The following is a 21,374-nucleotide window of genomic DNA, read 5'->3' as shown; positions in this document are numbered from 1 at the left end:
TTGACACTTAACTCCATCCAATCCATCTAATTTATACCCATGTTTTATAGAAAGGGTTAAAGGGGTTCAAGGATATTTAAGAGGAAATGAGGGATTTAACAGGGAGAGGGGAAATATTACAAACATTGACTATTGAAGAGAGAGAGAGAGAGAGAGAGAGAGAGAGAGAGAGATTTGAGAACATTTTATTGGAGATGAGTAACATAGATATAATTAAGACATACATGAGTTTTTATGGGGAGACATGTATAGTAAATTTTCTATTTTTCTAATTTTAAATTTTCAAAATTCCTACATAACTCCTCTATTTATTCCATCAATTAATTCCTATTAAATATCCCTATTTCTCTCTTCCATCTTACCTCTTTTAATATAACTTCTCTTCCAACTCTTCCTCTCCTTGCCCTATGTTAAATGCACCACATCTTAACTCTCTTCTGAGGCTAATATATAAAAACTATATGCTACTACAGCATTATATTAAAATATCATGGATTTTAATTTTAAACTTTTAATCCAACTTTATGAACATCAAAGTTAGTATTTTTTTTCAAGTGTTTGTGTTATTCCATTTCCAACATTTTAAAACTCAATAGTAGCCTCATAATGAATAATATGCTCAATGAATATGGCAGTTATTGACGAAGGACTGTCCCTTTTTTAGCAAAACAGTGAACAACCGAGCTACATGAATGAGGTGCGTAGTGCACACAGTAGCAATGTTGAAGGATGACAATAGGATCATATGCATGAGAATCCCAATGCACATTAGGAACATCTCCCCATAATCTATATATATATACACACTAAAATACAACAGCAAAGAAATTTTCTCTTTTTTTTGAATTTTCTATTTTTTTATTCCATGTTATTTTTTAAACAACCAATGAGATGCTCTCCTTTCGCATAAAAATTTCCTAAAATCTCTCTCTCTCTCTCTCTCTCACACACACACACACATGTTCCTAATAATCTAAATAATATCCTCTCCTAAAATTTCTTCTAAATTACCTCCTCCACTATCCCTCACTTTCTCCTAAATGATCTCTAATTTAATACAGATTTCTCTCCTAAATTATCTCTAATCCTATTTATCATCTCCCCCACTTTTATCTATATCTATCTAAAGAAAGTTTGAATTAAAAAATTTTTAAATTATTTAATATTCTCATGAAATTATATAATAACTTTAAAATATTTATTGAAAACACAAAAAACAACTTCTCTCTCTCTCTCTCTCTCTCTCTCTCTCTCTCTCCCCACACACACACACACACGTTACAATAACCTAAATAATATCCTATCCTAAACTTGGGTTGTATCAATTTGGGTCATTTTTTTCTGTTTGGTCGATCGGTTCAAAAGATTTAAACTTAAAAAATTAAATTTAAATATAAAAAATTATAATGGCATTATTAAAAATAAATTTTAAAATCTAAATTTATGATGCGGGAAAGATATGGTATCAGAAGAGTATTGATTAATCAAAATCCACCCATGAATTTTGATAAATAAGACCTTATTGGCTACCACATTCATGATACCAATTGATTAGTCAAAAAATTTTCAAATATCATATATTTCCCATATCGTACTCAAACCCAAAATATAAATAGTTATTAATTATTTAAAAAATTAAAAGTACAAAAAAATTGTATAATCTTATGTGTTTCTATTGTTTAGCCTTCGCTTAATAAATCTCGTGCATCGCACGGATCGCACGGGTCCCTGCTATTTTAACATAAATGACCAATTGAGTGGTGGCTTGGTTGTTATGTAAACTGAATAGTCTCAAAAGTGATACGGTTTCAAGCCCCAGTGTCGGCTCCCACCACCTTTGAGAAGAGTTATTGGAATGATGTTGAGAAAAGTGTTGTACTACGCCAAGAAAAATAAAATAAAATGCGGCCCCTATGGGGGCACAAAGGCGAGTGATTCAATACCAAAAAAATATAAATGTATGAAAGATATTCTCAATGTGTGAATGAAATCTTTGTGAGCAAAGTTTTTGCTTGCAAGAGATTCAAGCTCAAATTCAACAGCTTGATAGTAAACTATTTCACAATTACTCCTTGTACCAGTATCAGTGATGGATGCATTGCTAAGTGAACGTGTGATGTAGAGGAAACCCAGTTGACAGCCAAAGTCATGGAATAAGGGCAGCCATGGTTTTCTTTATGCATATGTTTGGCATCGATGTTGCAGTTGCAGCAGATGTGTGGCTTGGAGCACCGTTTCCTCGGAAAACGATGCTTTTTTTTGTTTGGAATAATTGCTGTCAGGTAGGATGTTTCCTGGAACAACTTTTTGTGTTTGGTACCAATGCTCCAGAAAACGTTTTCTACACTTCTACCCATTATCCACTGCCCTGTTGGCAGCAACGAATTGCAGCTCTAGGAAATGCCAAATTTGGCATTGCTCCAAACCATGCCTTCCCGACTTCCAATGCGTGACTTGGAGCATCGTTTTCTATAGAAAAATGGTTCCATACAAAAGGTTGTTTCCTGAAGCACCATTTTTTTTCTACATGGCACTGATGTGGCGCCGTTTTCTGAGCAACAGCAACGATTCCAAATAGACACAACAAGAATTGTATCCTCAGCAATCGGTCCCAACAAACTAGGTCGTGTTGTCTTAAGAGGGATGGAATGAATATTCATCTAACCTTTGGCATTCTTCTTTTCCATTTCCTTGAAAGATAGAGACAGTGGAGGTTTTATTTATTTATTTATTTATTTATTTAGTATGCTAGTAGAGTTCTTCAGAACCTTCCGCATAGTTTTATTTTCAATGCAGTGCACTAGTGCAAAAGTACGGAAGTGCAAATGAGTTAGAATGAAAATTCTAATTTATTTTTGTGTTAAACTTTACCTTATTTTATCTGTTTGCATTGTAAATGAAATAAAATAAAACTCAAAACAAAGTAAAAGCTGAAGTACAAGTGAATCAGAATTTACACTTTTCTGATTTTTACTCCTGTGCATTTGCACTGGTGCAAATGAAATTGCAATGCAAACAGACAGAACTGACGTTCATTTCTCCACATAATCACATCGTTACTTCAAGGCTGTCTCTTCCTTCCATGTCATACCTCCCTTTTCTTAAAAAGGTATGACCAGCATGGTTCAAACATATTGATTTTAACCCAAGTGGTGGCTCAGTTGGTACGTAAATTGGGTAGTCCCATAAGAGAAACCGAAGCCTGCTATAACTCCCATCACCTTTGGCAAAGATTTGTTAGAGTGTTGCTAAAAAAATGTGTTGTAATATGCCCAAGAAAAAATGAATTACCGCCCCTATGGGATAGCAAGTCGTGTGATTCAATACAAACATTTCAATCATTATGAGCCATTTGAAACACATTAGAATGCATTTCCCATAACCCACATCTTATCAAATCAGACCTATTTATCACTTTTGACATTAACACAAATGACATCCATCCTCTGGAAAACAACTTCATATCAGACTCCATTTCAGTGTTACCAACCACCTATGCTTCTTATCCTAGGTATTAAGCCCAGCACATTATAACCCTACCTTGAGGCAAATGAGTTGGAGTCAAAACCAAGGTTCAAAATAATATGTATATGCCACTGAGATTTTGGTCCTATTAATAACATTAAACAATAATAATTATCAAAGTAAAAAAAAGAAAGAAAAAGAAAATGAGTATCAATGGTTGAAAACTCAAGATACACAAATTTTGCATATTCAGAGTATCAATGCTTTGAACCTTGGTTAAGGCTAGCAAAATTTGGTAAAAAGTAAAAACAATTTTTTTTTTCCTTATTTTTTATGGTACAAGGGTTACTTAGCAATTTTAGAGCATACAGTGTTGTAACCAAGGTTTAAAGTATTGACGATACTGATACAGTCCGATACGTATTGGCCTTTGGAATAACCAATACCTGGCACGGTATCGGTATGACTTGTAACCTCTCTTATTATGTAGGGTTCGACTATGATATAGAAAAGATATGATATCCAAAAAAACGTCTGACCAATCAACTGGAATCATAAACGTTGCAGCCAATCACATGTTATTTATCAAAACTTATGGGTGGGTTTTGATTGGTCAAAACTCTTTCTATATCATGTCTTTTCCGTATCATAGATTTTCCCTATTATGTATCTTGTGGTTACTTCTCATACTACTTCGTTTCGTTCTTATTAGTACAATATTGTTGTTACTTACAAAAAAAGATCTCAGTACAATCTATTGTATGATGATTATTTCACGCCAGGGACTGAAACTGAATTCCAGGCACCCCATTATACAAGGATAAAGATATTCTTATCTGACACTTGTCATTGAGGACTTTTCCTTCCCTTAGTTGCATCATTCGCATATATCCATACAAACCAGACCTGAATTAAAATCTTATGAGGTAGAACTTGCACCTGTCCGGCCACTGATAATTTCTGCAAACTCCTCCAAATTCATCACTATGACATTTTCTCCATCTTGGATGGCAACTAACACAGTTGTTGCAACACCAGAAACAATGCCTAGAGAAACATGATCAGATAAGAAGACTTGATTTCAGATCATAAAATTTGAAGCATAAGCGTTTTCAGGTGGAAAAAGTGCATGTCTAAACAGTCTTAATGTATCTCTGACCCATGCTGCCATAACAGCCACCAATGGGGCTTCCTGGATGAAGCAGATAATGGCATCCACATCCATATGATCAGATGACCATAACCACCATACAGAATCCTTTTGATGGCCTGCCAGATAACACACACACACACATATATATATGTTATCTGGCCATCTCTGGGATGTGACTATCCAATGGTTAGGTTTACATAGTCTGCCAAGATATTGAGTCGAGGCTTTGTAAAATGGATCAGTTGACTTCATTCAGACGTGTGGTTCATGTGCCCCAATTGTTTCGGGTGTCATTAGACTGCACATATGCCCTTATTGTAGGTAAAGATGGTTTATACACTTCTTGTGACATAGTACTTGAACTAAGTCAACAGCATGAAAGAGTCGAATCATGTAGGAATGATGAGAAAGACGCATGAAGTAAGAATGAGATGAATATTTTATATTTCTAAGCAGGGTAGACTTGTATCTTACCATTTTCAACCACTCCAGGTATCATATTGATGTTCTTCTCGAGTTCAGATGGGTTCTGAATCCCATTTGGAAAGCTAGTTGACCAGACAAGGAGTCAAATAATGATTATTGAATACATAAGAAAGAAATGGAAATCGTTCAATTTCATAATAGAAAACAAGACCACCCAAGTTCATGAAAAGAAAAATTTAATAAACAACCAGACATTACAACCTGTGTTTATTTCTTTTTGTTTTATTAGATGGAAATTGAAGAACCTTAACATGCATTACAACAATCAAAATCAAAGATCGGAAATTTCTGCCAGCAGAATTGATCAAAAAAATTCTTCCAGCAGTAACTGTGGGGATCAAAGTCCATAGACTCCAAACAGCATCATAGAATGAACCCTCCCTCACCCCCTCCATTCCACAGACACAAAAAAAGCAGAAGAGAAAAAAGAAAAGAATAGAATGGGTTCCAGATTCTGAACCTGCTGCAGTCAAGGAACTATAGGCATCACCTACACACACTTTTACTTGTCAAGGTCGACTGCTTCTATGTAATGACTAAGCCTTCTCAGAAATTAGAATTAAAAATGCATTCATTAAATTTCACAGGAATATAAATATTGAGCAGAAAAGTCCATGCACATATAAATGGTAAAAACATGTATTAAAGAACTATAGCTTTTACTACTTTTAGACAATAAAATATGATCTTAATTAGACAAGGAAGATGGAGGTCAATGGGTCGCATACAACTAGAATCTTCAACCTTGCAGCTCTGGGGACAAATGCTAATCATTATGACTTACAATTATGCTGATATCTTGGATTATGCTCTTTTTCCTTTTGCAGTTTAAATCCAAAATCTATATCTCATCAAATTATCACGCTATAAGGAACTTCAGCAAATCTAACAATTCTAAATAGGCTGGATGACCCTAAACGGCCCACCTCTGGAACCTTTTGTCTTCTCTTAACAAGGTATTGCCAATTTTAATTTGAAGTGAACTCACAAACTCACATATAGGTTGAACCTAAAATTTTGAGTGAAATGCCCTAAAATTTTGAGTGAAGTGTCTGGATGCTTACATCTTTTAGGCTACAATCCTGGTTCCTGGATACCTGTACATGCCTAGCGCACCAGTGTCAGATATGATATTTGTTGGATACAATACCGGGTACCACATGGATATTTCTAGATGTACTTTATGACATTAACACTTCTATGACATCTAAAATGGTATGCTTTAACAAATAATACTATGAAAAGATTTCCACATTTTAGAAATTAACTAAATTTGCAAAGACTTTTTTCAGTAGAAAATTTGGCAAGACTTAAGTCTTGAAAAATGACTTTAACTTCAAAAGCTAAATATATGCGCATGATATAAGCATATTACACAGGATACCTGTATCATTATCCATATCCAGGATTTTAGGAAATAGGGAGCCATATCCCCATTTCCTGTATATGTGTCAATGTCCATATCTGCATCTGAGCATCATAGCTTACAGGAGAAAAAAATGATTAGATGTTAGCATTATCTAACAATTTTCAGATTTCTTTTATTTTCTTTGTTGCTTGATTGTCCCAGAGAATGCAATATGTTCTTTGCATCATCCACTTGGTACTGATTTTTGTCAATTATGCGTCCTAGCTGTAGGGCTGATGTAGGAGGTATGGGGACCTTTTGGCATTTAGTGTATCATGTGTCAACAGGCTGTGGAAAGAGAGATCTAGGAGGAAAACAAATAGCTGTCTGATAGGTGAAGATGTGATCTGCAAGAAAAGTTTCTTTTATGAGTGAACAAAACATTTTATTAATGCATAAGAGATAGATGTATAAAAGGCCTGAAGACAAAAGTTTCTTTGTTGTCCTGCTGTTCTCTGTTTGGGAAGCTAGGTGGTTTTTTCAATGAAATCTTTTCAGTTATTTATCAAAAAAAAAGGAAACTTTACCACCTTCTGCACCTCCAAAAGAGTGTACCAATTATGGTGATACAACTTGGCTTTGAATGGAGTTTTGTTAACTTTTCTGACCTGAGGATACAGGCTTGATGAAGTGTAAAATGTTCAATTCGGGCACCCAAGTTGCAACCTTGACCAATTATAGACGAAGACTCAATGCTTGAAATTCTGACAACCTTGACCAATTTTCAACCTTCTCCAAGCAGTTGAAAATTCTTCAATTTCTTTCTTCCCAAACAACTCAACAAATAGAATCAGGTAGAGCTCCAACTGCCTATTGAACTTAGAAACCAAAAGTTAATAGCCTCACGAATGGAATGAGAGTGGACTAACCATGATTTTTTTTTGATAAAGAACAGAATTGTATTGAATTAAAAAGAGAGCCCGAAGTTATCCAGAGTGGACAGAAGGGAAGGTACAATGAACACCTACGAGCTGAACACAACAAAGCAAAGCAGATATAGAAAATATAACCAGTTAGAATTGGACCCTGGCCCAGGCAACCCTAGATACATCCTTGACAGTTGATACGCGATTTGGCTAGTCTATCAGCAAGGGAGTTGGACAATCTTGGAACCCACTTGAGCAAGCAGTTCAGGTTCCTTCCCAAATATTTGGCTTCCCTTACCAACACTCTGAAATTCCACCTGGTTATACTTCTGAAGTGAGCCACGGGATTACTACTTCGCAATCACCATCTATAATTACTCCCCTCCAATTCTGTAGGGTTAATAATTTAAGCCCTTGCATCACCGTCAACAATTCTGCAGGTTCCTGCAAGGTGGATTAGCCATGATGACTCAGTCCCTAAGGAATGAGGTGCCTAGGTAAATAGAGGTAATTCACCAACTCCTCTGGTTTGCACATGATGCACAAATTTGAGAGAAACATAAAAGTAAACAATGAGAATAAGGGGTCATATACACAATTTGGGGTTGAGGGGATAGAGGCAGGTCTTGAGAAGAGAGATGAGGGTTTTCCAGGGTTATATGGCTGTATGAAGTGATTAGAAAGCTAGTTTAGTGCTGAAATTCCTGCAATATGCAGAATTTTTTAGAGAGAACCACAAATTCAATACCTCAAGATTGGAATAAAATTTCTTCAAACTGTTTTAGATGAAGTTTGGGTAAGTGAACCAAACTAGGGGGGCGAATTTGGATGGGATTTGAGAAAGCTAGTTTAGTGCTGAAATTCCTGCAATATGCAGAGATTTTTAGAGAGAACCACAAATTCAATACCTCAAGATTGGAATAAAATTTCTTCAAACTGTTTTAGATGAAGTTTGGGTAAGTGAACCAAACTAGGGGGTCGAATTTGGATGGGATTTGAGAAGGTTTGGCACAAAATGAGAGTTCTCAAAATTAGAAACATTTGAGAACTAAGACTGTTTTAATGGGGGTCCAAAGGAACCTTAGATATGGGGGATGAGTCAATCAGATCTAATTTTCACCAAGCTTGGTAGGGAAGATTTAGAGAGAGAAGTTCGACGTTGAGAATTGAAAGGAATTGAGACTTGACTTGAGAGGAGACCTGCCTACTTCTTGTGTTCAAGTGGAAAATCTAGTTACTATCTATTAATCTCCTGTCAATTTGCAGCTTCTATTTGGAGATTGGCTTTATACCTTTTTGAGTGCAGGTGGACTGGTGGAGTGAGCCAGTTGGCCTTGATTTCATATCCAAGGGTTCATTCCCCCCTTCATCAACAAAGAGAGGCAAGATTATGTAGAGATTCATTAGGGCCACAACTCTCTGGATGATTTTAGCAAGAAATGAACAATAAAATCTTCAAAAGAAAAGGAATAACTCAATAAGCAATTATGGAATCAAGAAAGCTAAGGCTTTTGAAGCCTTTTCCACTGAAGATATACTTAGAGGATGGACTGTGGTAGCAAATGCTTCTTCTCAGAACGGTGTTGTTTCGTTGCATTTTTCCCACCAAACAAAGGTTGATGAAATTACACTTTGATGGGTGCAATTTGGGTAATAACTGTGAGGCATCCTTAGAGATCACAATGGACACATGTTGGCTATATATTTGAGACCTTTCGGCTGTGTTTGGTTTGAAGGAAAAGGTAGGGAAAGGAAGGGAAAGACAGGGAAACCTGTACAAATCTTGTATGGGTTTCCCTACCTTTTCCTTCAAACCAAAAACAGCCTTAGGGAATGGGAACTCTGTTAGGTAAGAGTTGCCAGCAGTATTACAAGATCTAAGATTGCCAATGAACTTAAATATAAGGAAAATTGTTGTTGAGGGGGACTCAAAGGACAAAGGTGGTGGTAAGCTGTCTGATACACAACAAACAAGGGTCATGGCTATGCTGGAACTACTTGGAAGAATTAAGAGCCCTAGCAACAGTTTTTTTTATCAGCAGAAAGATTATTTTATTAAATTAGTTATATATGGAAACAGTATAATTTGATGACATGAATTAAGAGCCCTAGAAACAGACCTGGAAGCAAGCCTTCAGTGGACTTAAAGATCAACAAATGTCTTGACTGATGCCATGGCCAAACAAAGGGTGAATAGGGTACATCTATACTGGGGCACTTTGTTATGGAGTACATTAATGTAAGGCAAGGTGGGGTGAAATGTTCCAGCCTCAATGGAAGAATGTATGACATTCTATGTAACATATGTGACTAACTCATAATTCTTATCATCAAATAAAAGCCATGTTAACCTTTAAAAAATATTGAAAAATCCATGAACCGCTGACTAACTTTGGCAGCAAAGAATATCACCACATAGGTTGTCTTCAATGGCCAAAATGAGATACTAGCTTGCTTGACAATTTGAACACCCACTAAGAGAGCTTCTACTTCCACTTTAGGAGAGTCTGCATCACCAATAGAGCCACTATAAGTCCATAGACACCTATTCTGCCTCTAAGAGAACAATTCCAATCCCAGATGGATCTGGGTCCCCTTTAGAGCACCCATCAAATTAAAGTCTAATCTTTGAATCCATGGGAAGGAGAAAGCAATCTACTTCATATCTCATTACCAGCTAGCCATCTCCTTAGATATCTTGATGACTAACCAAATTAAACACAAAAGCTACTAAAAATCTCTTTTAATGTACACATTACAACATTAATCAAAACTGGACTTATATTCAGTTAAGAGATGCTGAATCATAAATAGAGTCCTTTGACCACCTTATTTATCTCTATCTACCAAGAATAAATGAAGAAATACAAGGGCACACCTCACATCTACAACCATATTTCCTAGGTCAGTGATGACTGGACCATCCTTCCTCAAGGCAGATCGAATTTCAGGAACTGCCATTCAGTAACTGCAGTTAATTGAAAAAAACCCTTCAAACTATAAATTGAAGAAACCTATAGAAATTCTATATATGAACATATAATCTCAATGCAGTAATAGTTTGAAACAGATTCAGCAATATCAGAACTGACCTCCTCCAAGAGTAACAAGCCGCCTCAAAACTGGTGAAATTGCAGAAGGTAGAACTTCCACCTACAAAACATCAATTGCATCTTACCATGAATGAATTAATTATTTGTATGTATTCTAGTTGTTCTGAAATGATTAAATTACAGAAGACAACTTGCTTAAATCCTATCCCTGTCCTTCAATACTGTGAACAGGTAAACTAACAGGTCCTGATAATGTATCAGAATTATTTAATGCAGACTCACTGGATAGTATTGAGGGTGGGCGCGCAACAGTTGGATTGCTCCATTGCGTCCTGGGTGACCAGGATTCAAATCTCGGAAACAGCCTCTTTCTATGTGCAGGGGTAAGGCTGCGTACATTTATCCCTCCCCAGACCCTGTATTGGTGGGAGCCTCGTGCACTGGGCTGTCCTATAGACTCATTAGATAGTATTGAACAGGCAGTTTAAATGGCCTGTACTTACAAGAAGTTTAAACAGGACAAACTGTCTTACATGCTTTAGCTGCAATGATTTTCCAGTTAACAACTCATGGAAAGCCTTGGCCCAAGAGCCATCTCTCACATGAAAGAGACGTATCTTCTCAAGTTATTTCCCCCTTTTCTTGGTCAGGCTTTCGTTTTTAATTTTTTGTTTTTTTTTTTTCTGTCTAGGTTGGAAGGGAGGACTCCACTGCAGGACAGGGCTTAGAGCTCATAGACATAGGTTCTAAAATTCCTAGATGTGCGTGCAGCTGTTTTCTTGGTCATGCTTATGTATCTGAGGGTGTATGTGAACCACCTGCCTGCGTTGCACATAATAATGAAGCCTATAGAAAAACATGCACTTGCATCAACAATTTGTTTTTCAGTCATGCATAAACAACTTTTAAGTATGAATATGTTCATAGTTATATCACCAGTTCCACAGGTTTGATAAGAGAAACAATGTCTCATTTGCAACTTAACTACAAATATCAAAGCAGAAAGGGTTTCCTGAAGCAATAAGCTCTAAGTTCTAACCCTGATATTAACTTTCAGCTCCAATGGAAAAACAACCAATTCAGGAATAAGAGAGTAGCGAAAGATGTTCGATGGCACCAAGAAAAGTCGATCTGGTGTGGTTCAGGCTAACATGAGGCAAGTCACAAAGCTGTGCCATGCCGGCACAGCCCCCCACATTACAGTTTACACCTCTACCTGATCCCATATGATGGACCATTTTTAGCATCAAACATTGAACAACTCAACTCAATAGAACCTTATTCTGACCATTTGGAGCCAGCTATATAAATCCTTCTTTGCCATTTATTTTGTTTGTATTGATGGTAGAATCTTTTATTGAAAGTATTCATAGAAAATATTATGTACAATAGGGATTAGCACACCCCCGCCCCCTTTTTTGTTTTCTAGGCTGGCATAGGCCACCTAGCCCAAAAAGAACTTCCGTTTTACATTACAACCTGCTCCAAAATGTCACATGCATAAGACCAGGTCCAGCATGCACACTCCCGTGCAAACAGCCAATGTTTTTAAAACTGACCCGGACAACGAACCGGCCAGGGGTCCGGTTCCCGGGTCAAACGGTCTGACCGTTCGAATCGAATGGTCAGCCCATTCTGACAAAAAAATAAAAAACGATCAAAACCATTGAGCAGTTCGAACGGTTCAACCACCCTGGTCAGTGGTTTGCTGACCAAATCAACGTTTTTTGGCAAAAATCCGGTTTTGGGGAAAAACAAAACCAGTCGCATGACCAGTTCCCAGTTTTTCCGGTCTGACCGTCCAGTCTGATCCGGTTTTGAAAACCATGCAAACAGCCCATTTAGCCCATTAACTAACAAGGTCGATGGTGTCAAGTTGGAGCTGAGGAAATGGGTCATCTTCAAAGGTGGAGAGGAAGTCTTTAGGAGTAAGGCTCGGGCTGTTAGTAGTTGTGTCAATCATTTGTGTTAACATGTCAAGTTGATGTTAGTGGGGCCATGTTTTCTTCAAATTAGTAGGGGATTAGTTGAAGCCTAATTTGGATTGTTGCAACTGTTTAAGAGAATCCATGTAAATCAAGATATCAAAACTATCATTGGTTATCCAACTCTTTTTCTCTCTATATCTCTAAATCTTCCCATGAACTTGAGCTTATCCCTCGACTTCCAAGCCTTCCAACCATAGGTCCCAAAGCTAAATTGACCCTTGATGGAAAGAGGACGCAGCCCTACAAGGTGTACAGATTGCAAGAGAGTTAGGATTGGAAAATTTGGTGATAGAAGGGGACTCCAAGGTGGTGGTGGGTTGTCTAAAAAACCTAGATTCAGTGATCTGGGCTTACAGAAATGAATTGAAGAAATTCAAATGGTTAACTCAGCAGATGGAGGTAACTATACAGTGGGTGGGGAGGGAGGCAAATGCTTTTGCTGATTCTCTAGCTAAACAAGGGGTAACTAGGGAACAGTTGTACTGGGCCCAATTGTAACTTTATGATGTTTCTGTATCAATGAGTAAGGCTGCACCTTGCGCCTCATATTGGGATGCTTGTAACAAACTATTTATCATTTGCTTCTAATGAAATCAATTGAATTTTGTCTATCAAAAAAAAAAAAAGGAGACAGGGCTGAACAGAGCACAAAACCATCATTGCCTATTCACCCCCTGCTTTGCCAATGTGTCAGCTATGCTATTAGTTGATCTCTGGACCCATATATTCATTCCAATAAATATAATGTTTGATCTCCCTCATGATATTCCTAATCTGCCAGGACAGTGTATTCATTTTTCAACCAGCTTATAACCACCTTAGTATCCCCTTCTCCAACAAATCTAAGCAATTGAGTGCCCTTTCCAATCCCAATTACCATTTGCAAATTTTTAGGAAATCAATTAGTAAATAGATTCCCCACTTACATTGTACAGGATACACAGGGGGAGATAAACATCAATTTGGCCTTCTCCTTTGGACTTTGGAGTTGGTCACTAGCATTGATCTTATGATGATACACCTCCCAAACAAAAGTCTTAATTAAGAGGGGTATAGACCCACTCCAAACTTCTTTAACTAGAAAAACCTAATAGACTAATAGACCAAATTCTAGAGTCAGGTAAGGCAGAGTCAAGGAAGACCCCTTCAAGAGCATTGATTCCATTCTATCAAGAGATAAATCCTCTATAAATTATAAACCTTCAGATTTTTTTCTCAGTACTTCAATCCACACACACACACACACATTATTTGTGTGGGCGTTTGCAAGCAAGGATGCAGAAATAAATAAAATATGCATACAGGATGTGTCTATGTAATCATCAAAATTCCTTTCAACACAACAACCCTAGAATATGCTAACTCACCGGAACTGGAAATGTGCTACCAAGCTGGAGAACAACCTTTGATTGATCAGCCAATATAATACACTCCTTTGCTACAGAATCAACAACCTGATTAAACCACAAACCATGGTTCTCAGCATATAAATGTCAACTTGGAACCAACAATCCCTGGTTGCTATTAAATACTCAACCAGAATTTTGACATGAGAACTATAATTTGTACCAACAGAATTCATTTTGCTAGTACAATTTTCAATAGTTTATAGGTCACTGGAGTGGGTTGAGAACTACTGGACAGGGTGCACTGTCAAGCTTGTTCTTTTTTTTTTTTTGGTAAGTATCAAGCTTATTCTATTTTTTCTATTCCAAATCATTTTACTTAAAAAATTCTTAATATTCTTACTTTCTCCATGCATTATTCATTTATTTATTTATTTACTGTTGATGAATACTTTTCTTCATGTTGTTCTGTTATTGGTACCATACCACTAAATTTTGAAGGAATGAGCTGCAGGTCCATATCTCAATAAGATCATTACCCAGTGTAGGTCCCAGCTACCTGGGGTCTTGGGAGGAGTAGACTGGACTGGATACAGACCTAAGACACCTAACCTTTGGCTTTTTTGGCACAACGTGGCTGCTCTCAGACTCGCACTCAAGTTCTCACACTCGTCAGGTTCACATCCCAATATGGTCACAAATGTCAAATTGTCAAACATTCAAGTGAAGCTAGAAAATGGTGCACATTTAGCAGAGTTCCAGCAAAAGTCATGTTGATTGAGCATCATAGCTGTTCGATTTGTTAACTATTAGATGGTCAATAAGAAATGGTGAGAAATCCTATATATGCATATTTTGGACCTTACTAATAGGAGGGGCAGGATTTTGGGGAGATGTACCCGAGCAGCGGTGCTTTGAATAGTTTGGGAGGAAAGGAACTCCAGATTTTTTTAAGATAAAGAAAGAAGTAAGGAAGCTCGGGTAGAAGTCATAACTCTAAGAGTGGTACACTGGGCTAAAAGTCTGAAACTTTTCTCAGATTTTAAAGTTGAGAACTTCCTCAGGTCTTGGGGTGTAATTGCTGCCTCCTCATCCAGAAAACAGAAAATAGTTGAGGAGTGGTCACCCCCAAATTGTGGCTGGAAGAAAATGATCTTTAATGGAAGTTGTGTGGGCAATCCAGGCCCCTCAGGTATAGGAAGGGTCATTAGGATGGGGAAGGAAACATCATAGCCTTGTACTCAGGACCAGCTGAACAAGGTGATGTGGTTAGATCAAAGCTATTGGCTGCAGTATATGGGGTTGAGAAATGAACTCAGGTGATTTAAATGGGTACCAAAAGACATGACAACCAAATTAAATTGGTTAGGAGAACTGCCAACAGTCTGGCAGATGGTCTAGCTAAGCAAGGGGTACAAGAACTTCCTTGTATTGGGCTCAATTGTATTTCTTGGGATAGGTCAGCTTCTCTGAAGCTGTTTTTTTCTCTTTGTCCACAACCTCTTGTAATTATTTTCTCTATAGTTAAAGAAATCATTTCTGTGCTGCTATATATATATATATATATATATATATATTGGACAGCTACGTTCATCTGATAAGAGTTGTTTTTGCTGAAAAATCCGCAAGCTAAGAACCCATCCAATGGCAGTTTCCACTAGTCACTTTTATCAAGATTCTAAGCAAGGACATACCAATATTGTACAGATATGTCATACTCAAGATCTGCTAATCCTTTCAAATTATGCAATGTTTTATATCGTTTGTGCCCAAAAGTAATACATGCACAATGTATCAACAGAAACTTCACATAGCAAATGTAATAAGATTAAGGATATACGCATGGATTCAAATAAGGTGAGGTTAAAACAAAGGATTCAGAACAGAACAAAAGCAAGCTTCTGAATATTGATTAAAAAACAATGCACTATGTAAGAAGGCCGCTCAGTGCTGTATGTTTGCCTGCTTAAAAGACACTGTCATGTTCATCTTCCTGAACATCACACCTAATATATACTATGTATATTGTTGTTAGTTATAAAACCCGTGTGCATATGAAGCTATTTTTTTTATCAGCAAGAAAATTGGAGTTGTATTAAAATATGAAATTGGTTAATACAATGAAAGGGCAAATGCATCCAAAAAACAGCCCAGTCCCAACAAAGTTACAAAATTATAATATTGCCCAAAATAATTTTTGTCTATATACCCCTTGTTTTGCCAAAGTATCAGCCATCCCATTTGCTGTCCTTCTAACCCAATTAAATGTTATGCCCAGCTCCGGCTTGATGCTTTCTATTTCCCTAAAATCATGCCTATAGATCCATGGCACAAGATGCCTACTCCTGGCCCAAGAAATGGTAATTTTTAATCTCCTTCTACTTCTTATTGCTGAAAATTTGATTGTTTGGCAATTTGTAACCCTTGTAATAATGCCATCAGCTCAGCCTGTAGTGAATCTCCCAGCCCCAAAGGTCGTGAAAACATAGCCAAAATTTTCCCTGAACCATCTCGAAATACTCCACTAATACCTGCCATTCCTGTGCTTCCCATGGAACTCCCATCAAAATTTAATTTTATTTTGTTAGCCATTGGGGGTAGCCACTCCATAAAGACTTTTTCCTTTCTTTTAGAAGAAGATGCCACTTCAGTCTATGTCATCAGGATATCATTCACTGAAAATTCTTTGAATAGATCAACTGTCTTTACCCAGTGTGCTGCTCTAATTTTTATAATTTCAACCATTTCCTCTGTCGTTCTACTTTTGTCATTGCATATGAAGCTATTATCAGCATGTTCTTTTGATATTGGACACTAACATTAACTTTAGAAGCATATCTAACATTACAAGTGTTGTTATGCATGTTTTTGCATTTTATGTTTTTTGATCTCCAAAACTTGCCACATCAGAAACCTCATATTATTTCATACTGTCAGGACCACTGTTCTGAAAACACTAATCATATTTCAAATCATAGAGAAGTTTGAATAAAATCAAATTGTTAATATTATAGTAAATTTTAAAATTATTTCAGCCTTTTACAAAGTTGCCAAAAAATTAAAAGTATGAATACACACAAAAAGACTTACCCCATGTTTAATCCATATCCATGGCATATGTACTTGGTACCATGTACAGATAGGCTCTACCATATATGTACTTAATACAGCATAGTTTACCACTTATGCAACAGAAGCCTAAAATGATACAATCAGGTTTAACTTGAAAATCAATTAACCCACAGACAGTAACTCTTTAACCTACATATTAGGGAAAATAAGCTTAATAAGGTGTTCAAATAGGTCTTAAATAACCTAAACAAATCTTATCTAGTAAGGGTTTTAAAACAAAAGCCCCTTGAAAAAAATTAAGGGTCTGTTTGGCTCACAGTTGGAATCAGAATCGGAATGGTCTATTCCCATAGTCTGTTTGGTTCAGACAGGAATGGGAATGGAAATAGGAATCAGCAGGAATGGAATTTCATTCCCAAGGGAGGGGCAGGGAATGGCCATTCCCTCAAATGGGAAACGCCATTCCTGCAGGAATGGGAATGGGATTTCGATTCCACACAACCAAACAGTTGGAATCGGAATAGCCCATTCTGATTCTGATTCCAGACCCCTATTCCGGTTAAGGGGCCTAAAACAAATAAAGGATGAAAAGACTAGAGATTAGGTTCTATTATGATTCGGCCTGCCCCTTCAGTTCTGTTAGTCTGATAACAGCCAAGAAGAGAGAAGAAGAAGGAAGAAAGAGAGAGAGAGAGAGAAAGGAGAAGAAAAGGAGAGGAGAAAAGTCTGGTTCGAATGAAAGAAAATTACCTCTCCCATTCGTCCAGATATGTTTTATATCACTAACATAATGGAAAAGTGTTGGAAAACGTGGGGTTACTGGTGTAGATGTATATTTGGTAGTTAGCATCTATATTTGGTAGTTGTGTAAAAATAGGAATGTGTGAATATGTATTCCTAGGATTGTGGAAGAGTATAATCCCTTAAATATGGGGATTAAAATAGTTAGTCCCTTAATTATAGGGATTGATTTAGGAAGATGTTTTCTATTTATTGCAGCAGCTTACTGTATAAATATGCCGGTTGGCAATGGAATGATAAGATCAGTTTTTACCATTTCAAAACATGGTATCAGAGCTCTAGGTTTGCCAACCTTGAGATTTTTTTCTCCGGCCTTCATTGCCAAATCTTTCCCCTGCTTTTCTGGCCTTCATTGCCAGTTTTTTTTTTCGTGTTTTTCTGGCCTTTAGTGCTGATCTGTAATCAGCAGTGTTTCTTTTCCTCCTTCTTTATTCTCCTTTCCCGCTAGCCTTATTCTTCCTCCATTGAAAATGTCCGACGTGACTGCAACAAGTGCTCCCGTCCAAACTTATGAAGGAGCAACGAATTCTCATCCTCATACCGGTGATTTGCAGAATATTCAGGCAACATATAGACTGAATGGCCAGAACTATTTGAAGTGGTCACAACTAGTGCGTACCTATTTGAAGGGAAAAGGAAAAATTAGTCACCTTCTTGGAACAGGGCCAAAATTGGGCGAGCCAAATTTTGATGCTTGGGACGAAGAGGACCCCATGATTATGTCATGGTTGTGGAGTTCAATGACACTCGAGATTAGCGATACTTGTATGTTTCTTCCCTCTGCAAGGGATATTTGGGACGTTGTCCGACAAACCTATTCCAAAGCCCATGACGCTGCTTGTGTCTATGAGGTCAAAGTGAAGACAGTGGCGGCCAAACAAGGAAGCAGAAGCGTTACAGAGTATGCAAATCTGCTGCAAAATTTGTGGCATGAGCTTGATCATTATTGGGTTCTTGAGACAAAGTGCCCCGATGACACTGTGATCTTGAAGAATTTTATTGAAAGAGATAGGGTGTATGATTTTTTGGTCGGACTGAATGCTGAATTTAATCAGGTCCGAATACAAATTCTCGGCAAAGAAGAAGTGCCTCCATTGAATGAAGTTATAGCCCTTGTCAGAGCTGAGGAAAGCCGTTGTGGAATCATGCTTGAGCCTAAAGATCCCGAAGGTTCTGCTATGGTGGCAAGGGAAGGAAATTACCGTGGTTCAAAGGGTGAGAACAATCACAACTTGACTCGTGACACAACCACCCGTGACTCTAACAATAACCTCTGGTATTGCAAGAAGCCCAGACACACAAAAGATTGCTGCTGGAAACTTCATGGGAAACCTCCCACATCCAGCAAGGAATGGGGCAATTGAGAAGTTTCGAAACCAGTTCAACAGGCCCATAATGTCTCCACAATCCCGCAGCAAGAACACTCAAGTCAGGGGCCATTTAATGATGAAGAAATTGAAAGACTAAGGGGTTTCCTGGGATCCTTGAAACCAGGAAGTGGTTCTACCTCTCTTGCTCTCTCGAGTGAGTCTTTATCACTAGGATTACATGTCTCGGCTAGTGTTTTTCCATGGATTCTTGATTCTGGAGCTACTGACCACATGACACCCTCTTCATTACATTTTCTCACATATACACCCTGTCCTAGTAGTAGGAAAATTTCTGTTGTTGATGGTTCTTTCACCACAGTGGCAGGAATTGGGAATATTCAGATTACTACATCCCTATTACTTAAAAATGTGCTTCATGTTCCTATGTTATCCACTAGCCTTATCTCTATACATAAACTCACCCAGGATGTGAACTGCAATGTTGTGTTCTTTCCTTCTTACTGTGTATTTCAGGACCAGGTTTCGGGAAAGAAGACTGGACTTGCTAAGGAAAGGGATGGACTCTACTACCTTGAAGCAACCGGCAAACCATCTCACACTGTTATGCATGTCACACACGAGTCATTCTTATCTTCCTCCAATAAAGATTTAATTTGGCGTCATCACTTTCGTTTCGGTCATCCTTCATTTTCTATTTTAAAAACAATGTTTCCTTCCTTGTTTAAAGGGATTGATGTTGAAACCTTTCATTGTGAAGTTTGTGAATTTACTAAACACAAAAGGGTTTTTTTCCCAATCAGCAATAAAAGATCTCCAATCCCTTTTTATTTGATTCATTCGGATATATGGGGCCCTTCTCGAATTCCCAACATTACAGGTTCTAGATGGTTCGTCACCTTTATTGACGATTGCACTAGGGTCACATGGATTTTTCTTCTTAAGTCTAAATCTGATGTGGGCACCATTCTTCCCAACTTTCATAACATGGTCCAAACTCAGTTTGGTGTGAAAATTAAAAGATTTCGATCTGATAATGCTACAAATTATTTTAATCAGAATTTGTCCCCATTTTTCCAGAAAGAAAGCATTGTGCATGAATCCTCCTGTGTTAACACTCCCCAACAGAATGGGGTAGCTGAGAGGAAAAATGGCAATCTATTGCAAACCACCCGAGCCTTTCTCTTTCAAAACTGGATCCCAAAACAATATTGGGGAGAAGCTGTCCTTACCGCTGCATACACCATAAATAGACTACCATCTAAAGCTCTTGACAACTGAAGCCCAATACAACTCCTCTCTCAATTCTACCCTGATATTCGAACCTCAAATAATCTCACACCAAGAATTTTTGGTTGCACTGCCTGTGTTCATGTCCATAATAAGGGAAAATTAGATCTACGAGCAATCAGGTGTATCTTCTTGGGATATTCCCCAACTCAGAAAGGTTATAAATGTTATCATCCAGCCACCAGAAAATTCTACACCTTCATCGATGTCACGTTTGAGGAGAGACAATCTTTTTTCACTCAACCTTATCTTTAGGGGGAGCCCTCATTAATGGAAGATAAGGCCTCGGATCTACTCTCCCTAGATGTATTACCCTCCTCACAGTCATCCAACCGTCAAGAATCACATCCTTCTGAGTCACATTCCTCTAAGCCCCACATTTCCGAGCCTCAACAAGAGTCAAACAACCTGACCAGTGAACCAAATCCAGACACTATTAACCCCACCAATGATGTGCATGATGATGTGAGATATATGCAAGTTTACTCTAGGAGAAGAAATCCAGATCCTCAACTTGTGCAAGTCCAAGATTCAACTCCTAATCCTAGAACTAAGGGATGTTCAAAACCTGAACATGTACCTTCACAGTCTGAGTATGAGTATGACCTACCTATTGCCCTGAGAAAAGGAACCAGAGAATGTACCAAACGCCCATTGTACCCTTTAGCCAAATCTGTGTCGTTCCAAAGATTCTCTGAACCCCATAAAAGTTTTCTAGCCAACCTTAACACCATTCCAATTCCTAATACTCTAACTGAGGCACTTTCTAATAAGGAGTGGAGAAAAGCCATGAGAGTGGAAATGGAGGCACTAGAAAAGAACAACACGTGGGAAGTTGTGGATCTACCGAGAAACAAGAAGGTTGTAGGATGTAAATGGGTGTTCGCAATTAAGTACAAATCTGATGGGTCATTAGAAAGGTACAAAGCACGACTGGTAGCCAAGGGATATACACAGACTTATGGGGTAGATTATCAGGAAAATTTTGCCCCAATAGCTAAAATGAATACAGTTAGGGTGTTGTTGTCTTTGGTTGCTAACTATAATTGGGATTTGCAACAGTTTGATGTAAAGAATGTGTTTGTCCATGGTGATCTAGAAGAGGAGATATACATGGA

General features: G+C 37.7%; 1 protein-coding gene across 2 annotated transcripts in view; it reads right to left on the bottom strand.

Moving 5' to 3' along the window:
- Window positions 1-4,154: 4,154 nt before the first annotated feature.
- LOC104607784 (uncharacterized) overlaps window positions 4,155-21,374 on the bottom strand; it is a 30,395-nt gene continuing 13,175 nt past the window's right edge. The window contains exons 6-10 of one of the 2 annotated variants that reach the window (XM_010273479.3): window positions 13,787-13,873; window positions 10,471-10,531; window positions 10,257-10,332; window positions 5,093-5,166; window positions 4,155-4,512 (exon numbers count right to left, since the gene is read on the bottom strand). In XM_010273479.3, the coding sequence (XP_010271781.1) occupies window positions 4,385-4,512; window positions 5,093-5,166; window positions 10,257-10,332; window positions 10,471-10,531; window positions 13,787-13,873 (426 nt within the window). In that variant the 3' untranslated portion in view covers window positions 4,155-4,384. The remainder of the gene's footprint in view (window positions 4,513-5,092; window positions 5,167-10,256; window positions 10,333-10,470; window positions 10,532-13,786; window positions 13,874-21,374) is intronic. The other variant, XM_019199519.2, reaches the window with a different exon arrangement.

Source organism: Nelumbo nucifera, chromosome 7 (assembly GCF_055504915.1).
Source record: "Nelumbo nucifera cultivar China Antique chromosome 7, China Antique-T2T, whole genome shotgun sequence".
Lineage (NCBI taxonomy): Eukaryota > Viridiplantae > Streptophyta > Magnoliopsida > Proteales > Nelumbonaceae > Nelumbo > Nelumbo nucifera.
This window is presented reverse-complemented; position numbering and strand designations above follow the sequence as displayed.